This window comes from Hakea prostrata, chromosome 5 (genome assembly GCF_041222555.1).
Source record: "Hakea prostrata isolate BN-2017 chromosome 5, UWA_Hpros_2, whole genome shotgun sequence".
NCBI lineage: Eukaryota > Viridiplantae > Streptophyta > Magnoliopsida > Proteales > Proteaceae > Hakea > Hakea prostrata.
The window spans coordinates 13,506,311-13,512,981 of NC_142604.1; the positions used below are offsets into that span (position 1 = coordinate 13,506,311).

At 37.9% G+C, this 6,671-nt stretch overlaps 1 protein-coding gene across 1 annotated transcript; it reads left to right on the forward strand.

Annotated features, from left to right (window-relative positions):
- The first annotated feature begins 2,057 nt into the window (after positions 1–2,057).
- On the forward strand, positions 2,058–2,975 carry LOC149015285 (heavy metal-associated isoprenylated plant protein 26-like). The gene is made up of 2 exons (XM_089156901.1): positions 2,058–2,219; positions 2,324–2,975. The coding sequence occupies exons 1-2, from the start codon at positions 2,142–2,144 to the stop codon at positions 2,708–2,710; spliced, it is 465 nt and encodes a 154-aa protein (XP_089013027.1). The 5' UTR covers positions 2,058–2,141; the 3' UTR covers positions 2,711–2,975.
- The last annotated feature ends 3,696 nt before the right edge of the window (positions 2,976–6,671 follow it).

A 6,671-nucleotide genomic window follows, 5' to 3' on the forward strand; every position in this document is an offset into this window, starting at 1 on the left:
GGGGTGGGAAAGTGGGAGACAAGGTTCCTTGAATCAAGGAACCTTGTCTGCTGATGTGGCAGTTCAACTTTCCCACTCCATGTTATTTTAAAACCCCACATATTTGATGGGATTTTGTGGGAAAGTTGGGAAAAGTAAAAAGTGGGACCCACCCAATCACTTTTCCACAAAACCCTTTCCTTTCTTTTTCTTCTCCCTCACCCCACTACATGTAGGACCCACATGTTTTTTTTTCCCACCCCACCTTTGCAAACAAACGCAGCCTAAGTTTCAAAATCTCAAATGACAGGCTACAACTTGCCCAACGATACATCTTTTATTGCCTCAAACTCTTACACCAAAGCCAAATGACCTCTACCAGCTGAAGACTTGATGACAAAAAACTTGCCTTATCCGTCCCACAAGATGTACTCTTTACCTCTTTGTTTATTGTTCTTGTCTTATGATCTGTCAACATATACCTGAGAAATGAAGCTCATGAGAAGATAATGATAAGTATAGTTCCCTCTTCCATTATATTACCATGAATTGATGAACAATAATGCTGAATTTCACTAAGAAGAGTTCGAAATGAATGCATTGTGGTATGCAATAATAGTTCAACACTTCCAAATTGGTCTAATTAAATTCAACGTCTTCCAAGTGGCGACTTTGCTTCATTCCTGCGCATGACGGTCATGCTTTACATATCGACCGTCGAATCGAGATTTCAACCTCTGCCATTGAAAATCAATGGTCGAGATCCAAATGTCGGTCAAAATCTCGACCAGATCCTAATCCGACAGCCAGCAAGTACCATCCTGTGGCATTATGGCACAGATCTGAAGCATTATCGTCCAAGTGAACCAATGTAGGGTACTCCAAATGGGGTCCACATTAGCCGTCTCCAAATGAAGAATCAAGGGTATGCTTTATCAAAAAGAAAAAACCGTCAGGGTATTCTAATATGGAAATACCCACACGGATACTATAAGATTCACTTTACAGTGCTCCTCCTATCTTATCTAAAAGGGCTATTATTGACATTTTTTTTTTCTTTTTTATCTTTCTTGTAAGCCCTGTAAATTTGTGTGGTCATGAAATTGCTGGGTTTCTTTCCTTCGCTCCCCACTAAATCCCACTCGCCCACCAGCCGATGTGAAGTGTGAACGATCACGCTTCCTCCCGTACCCCTGGCCCCTGATAATGAACCTTTTGACCATTGTTTGCCCATCAAGTCTCGACGGTGGAGCCCACCCCATCGTCTCCAGAAAATATCTAGAGTTGGGGCCGACAATTTGTCCCATCCCCTCTGCATATCCAAAAATCATAAGGCACGTGGAATCTGCACAGCCACTCACGAACTCCACTTGATCTGCGCGTCCAACATGCAACAACCATGAAATAGAATTCTCAGGTTTTTTTAATTTTTAAAGAGTGGACCCCTCTCCCTACCGGTTGTGCTCTCCGTCGTGTATCGACAACGCCGCAACAGGATATCGATAATGGATCTTTATTTTTTTAATTTTTTTATTTGTAGACTATCGTGGGGACCACAGGAGTTTTACTTAGGTGTTACGTAATTAATATACAGTACACACAGTTTTCGATTAGGTCATAAGTGTAGTAATAACTTTTACTAAACCAACGATCCAGATTAAAATCTCAACCTAAGTTTCAATCTCTACCGTAAACTGCAAGGCACTAGAACAAAAAAAAAAAACGGGAGCACAGAAGGGACATGAATACATGATCCACATTCCACACTACCTTTTTCTCTTTTTTTATTTTTTTTTATTGCGCTAATGATTTCTGAATAATATATGAATTATGAATCTTCCCTGAAATATCTCACCGAAACTAGCCACGTGTGAATATTCAGGAAGCTACGTTCAAGCGCCTTATTCGTGTGGGAACTTTGGTAGTGTCATCCACGATCGTAGGGTCCACAGTTCCAAAATACACTTCAAGATTCCAAATATGCACTTATGGTTGGTCCTGTAAAAACATAGTTGGAACGCGTTCAGCAGCCAAGTTTTGTCGCCGAGCTTCTCCCTTTGTATATAAGAGTAGCTCGAAGCTCTTAAGTTTCAAAGCTCGAGTTTCTTCAGATACTCGTGAATTCGATTCAGCCGCCAAGAAAAGCTAGTTTTTCGATCAAAATGGGTGCTCTAGATCATCTATCCGAGATGTTTTCTTTTTCATCGCACAAGAAAAGTAAGAAGCGCAACCAGGTCGAGGTAATTAAGCTTTCGATCCATTAGATCTGTTGTTTTCAGTTTAATTTTTTTTTTTATTTCAGATTTAGTGAGTGTGTTTTTCTGAAAACGGTTTTTGTGAACAGACGGTGGAGTTGAAGGTGAAGATGGACTGTGAAGGGTGTGAGAGGAAAGTGGAGAAGGCGTTGAGAGGGATGGAAGGAGTTTCGCAGGTGGAGATCGATGCGAAACACCACAAGGTTACTGTGACAGGGTATGTAGATCCAAAGAAAGTGTTGAAACGAGTTCAACATCGAACAGGGAAGAAGGTGGAGTTCTGGCCTTACGTCCCTTACGATGTGGTGGCTCATCCTTATGCTGCAGGTTCTTATGATAAGAAGGCACCAGCTGGTTATGTCAGGAACACCATGGAGAATCCCGAAGCTTCGAGGTTGGCTCGTGCTAGTACCATGGAGGAAAAGTATTCCAACACTTTCAGCGATGAAAACCCTAACGCCTGTTCCGTCATGTGAGATCTGTTCGATCTCACCATCTATTACCCTATCGATTACTTGCTTGTGGCTGCTGCGCTTGTTTTATTATTTAGCTGTAGCTGTTCAAGTGATTTGATCTCAGATCTATCACCAAGCAATTTCTGTCTCTGCGATCTATTTGCTTATTTGGTCGCGGCTTTTGTGCTTGTTTTAGGGAAGCTTTAGCTGCTATGTCTACCTTCCTTTGTACCTGAATCTCTGGTTCTCCATAGATTTTTTTTGAAATGTACATTTTTTTTCTATTTGTAAGGGTGTGATGCAGTAGTGATAAGATAATGGGAGGAAATGAGTTATGTGATGTTGTAGACTTGTAACTGCCAAAATAAAAATTAAAAGTATGATGTAAAATCATTTTGCAGAAGAAATAGTCTGTGAATACGGAAGGCTCGTTTGCTTGTTTTGTGAATGTCTTGCTTCCCAATTCCAAATCTGCCAGATAAACAAGGTATCTCAATCACAGTTGACATCCTTGATTCTCTATTATTTGGAAATTGTGGTTTGATTATCGTGTGTCAAGCATTTGCTAGGTTGGTTACTGAATTTTGAAAAATTGAAAGCGATTCGTCTCCTTCTTCGTCTCCGGTGACCTCCTTCACTTGCCAAATAGTTGCAGCGGTTCATCTATTGCCCATTTTCGCTCTCTCAGAAGCAGAGCAGTTAAAGTAACTCTTTGAAAAAGGCGGTATGTTTTGTCACTTAACCGGAAATTTATCGAAGGCTTTTTCTTTTTCGCATGCTTCTTCCTGTTTCAGAGGAGTATGAAATTCTCGTCCTACCAACCTATAAATATCATAAATGTGAAGCGAGAATTTCTGGGAAGTTGCAGTGATGGATGTTTCCTACTTGAGTTAAACTTACGGCTTTAATTTAAAGTGGTTTTCCATTTGGTGTTTTGTGTTTTTTCTTTTTCTGTTAGATTCAAAGATTCTCTGGGGACTGAATTTTCTGGCTATCAAAGTTGAACCGGTGTTTTTATGAAGTGTTACAATCAGATTGTATTATGGGCACCATACGAGACAGACCAAAGAGAAGCAAATCAGTAAGATTTTATCATGTCATAGTCGCCTACCTAATCAGGAAACAGCTAATAACGCGAATTGCTTGCATTGGGCAGCCGACCTTGAAGATAAGGGTGTCAATTGCGTAATGAAACTGTTTAACTGTATCGAATCGTACTGTCTAAAATTGTACCGTTCAAAATTTGGTAGGGTACGTACTGAAATTGAATTTTTTTGGGTACTGTTCCGGTTTTAGGTTTCATACCGTTGGTATGTACTGAAATCTTACCGAATTGGTACCATATCAAATTAAGAGATATAATTGTAATTTTACATTGAAAACATTTTACCTTTACCCTATTTCAACTTTCGTTTCGTCCTTCACTCTTCTTCTCAGATTTACTTGTTTTTGTCTCTATTGATTAGATTTGTTTGCTTGGTCTTTATTAATATCAAATTCTATCAATTATTTGGTCGCAATTTTATTGGGATCTTAATGAGCTAATAACAACAGTGGCATGGGTTTGTTCGTACTAAAAGTATATCGCATTAGATGTTGTATTTAAACCATTTTTCCATACCGATTTAATACTGAAATATTACCGAACCATTTTGGCAAATACCGAAACCATAACTTACCGTGTAAATTCAGTATGGTACGGTTCTGGTTTTCGGTATTCAAAGTTGGTACCATATCGAAACCGTACCGATTGACACCCTTAGTTGACGATGGAAACGAGTGATCGAGGTTGAAATCTTGGCCAAGAACATTGAGGATGGAATGAGTGGTCGATGTTGAAATTTTCGCCATTTTCGGCTGGTCGTTTCATATTGTTTTTTATTCTCGACCACTCGTTTTGACTGTTGCCTTACGCTGCTCCCAAATAAGTCAAACAAGGTGAGTTGATGAGTACAAAATAGTATTGTTTTCTCTTAAGATATTTGAAATTTTGGCTGAGAACGTTGATGATGGAAATGAGTGGTCGAAGTTGAAACCTTAGCCATTTTCGACCTGTCATTTCACATTTGTTTTTTAATTACACTCTTTAGACTATATTCAACTATAAAATGTCGACCACTCGTTCTGACTGTTGCCCTACTGCTCCCAACATGAACTCAAGCAGGGTGAGTTGATGAGTACAGAATAGCATTTTTTTCTCTTAAGATATTCGAATGCTCTTTATCATGTAGGTTGGGTTTGACCTTAGCGTCATTATCTCCAAGATACAACAACTAGAGGTATAGTTAAGAATTGAACATTTGGGTTTTTTTTTTTAATAGAAGGGGGGTGGCAAATAATGAGAGTTTTGATGGATCACTTCTCCATCAGGCAAGTACTAAAGTTTTTGCACTACATGTATTGTGTGGAGCACTAATGTTTACATGTATTGTAATAAGCACTAAAGTCTTTGAATTATTTTATCATATTCATGGATGGGTACCACTTTAAAAAAATCTATAATTAAATTATTAGGAGGATCAAATATAGGTAACACAATTTACGTAAATTATTAAAAATATGTTAAAATAAGGCAGAGGAGATAATTGTACTATTACATTTGGTAACCTTTAAAACTTTAACAATTCACGAATAGTGGTCACTAAATTTAGGAATAAATTAATGAAAAAAATTAATTTTAAGTAATAAAAAAGGGTAGCAAGACAATTAAATGTAAATAAAAATCATAAAAAAAGTAAGACCAAAGACAAAGAATGGCACCATAAAGATCGAAAAATCCCAATGTATAAGAACATGAAAGTAGAGGAAGAAATAAAGAGAGATAAAATACTCAAATGAGATGAGAGAAATTGTGGGAGAAATTATAGGAAAAAAATAAGTTTGAATCCATTAATTAAAAATGGGGGACAGTTAATTTTCATAAATCAAGTTAAAAGAAAAATTCACTGGTTATATAATTAGGTGTGATAAATCAAGGGTTGAAATTCAAACATCCAACCATTAAAACTTAAGATTGAAATTGTGCCATTGGAAGGCTAGTAGAACGATAAGAACCTAACTTCTCAGTGGAAAGGCAGTGGGTTCAACCCTTGTCTACGGCATACGTGATATTTTCATCCCCAATTTCCCCATATATAAAAGCACAAAGAAGGGGAGAAAGAGCGAAATTGTTGCTTTCGATCATCTTTCTAGATCGCTCCTCAATGAAACTACCGATTTTCGGTGATGTGTTTTACCCTGGGTCCAACTCCTCTCTTTATACAGAAGAGGAAGAAACACCTATAAATGGTTATGCCCAAAAGAGATCTCTTAAACCATGTCTTTTTCCTTAAGTTTTGTTTGTTAGTCGGTCAAACAATGATTTTTATAGAATACCCATTTGCTATTTAGGTATGTAAGCACACCTTAATCTTAATTATAAAACACATAAAAATATTTTGAATCTCATGTTTTAATATTATTTTAAAATTCCAACATGAAGTGGTAAAATTTGAGCTATTGCCAAGCTTCATTATCAGCTAACAAAGATGATGGACAATACTAAACCTTTAAGATACTGTAAAAATTCCAAGGAACTAGAGAGGGCTCCCTTGTGTCAAGCCAAATTGCAAGTGCTTGAGCCTCTGGCTTCTACCACCGTAAGTTACATTTACTATTCAAAAAGTATAAGAACAGGGTGTATCAGCTAGGCCACGTCAATGGAGAATTTTTTTTTTTTCAGAGGTTCATCCGAGCCAGCTTGCACGCATCACGACTATATCCTCAAAAGAGCTTTTTATATAATTAATATAAAAAGAGGCTTCGCCCTTGGCCCTGAGAGAATTCGAACTCGTTCAATTTATCAAAAGGGTCAAAACCTAAATGGTTCGACCGCATTTGGATCGTCCGGTTTGACCACTATGTAAAACGGGGAGGGTTACAGATTCCCGCTATCAAAGCCAAGGTCTTACTAAGTTTTGGCGGGAGAGGTTCAAGTATTAGT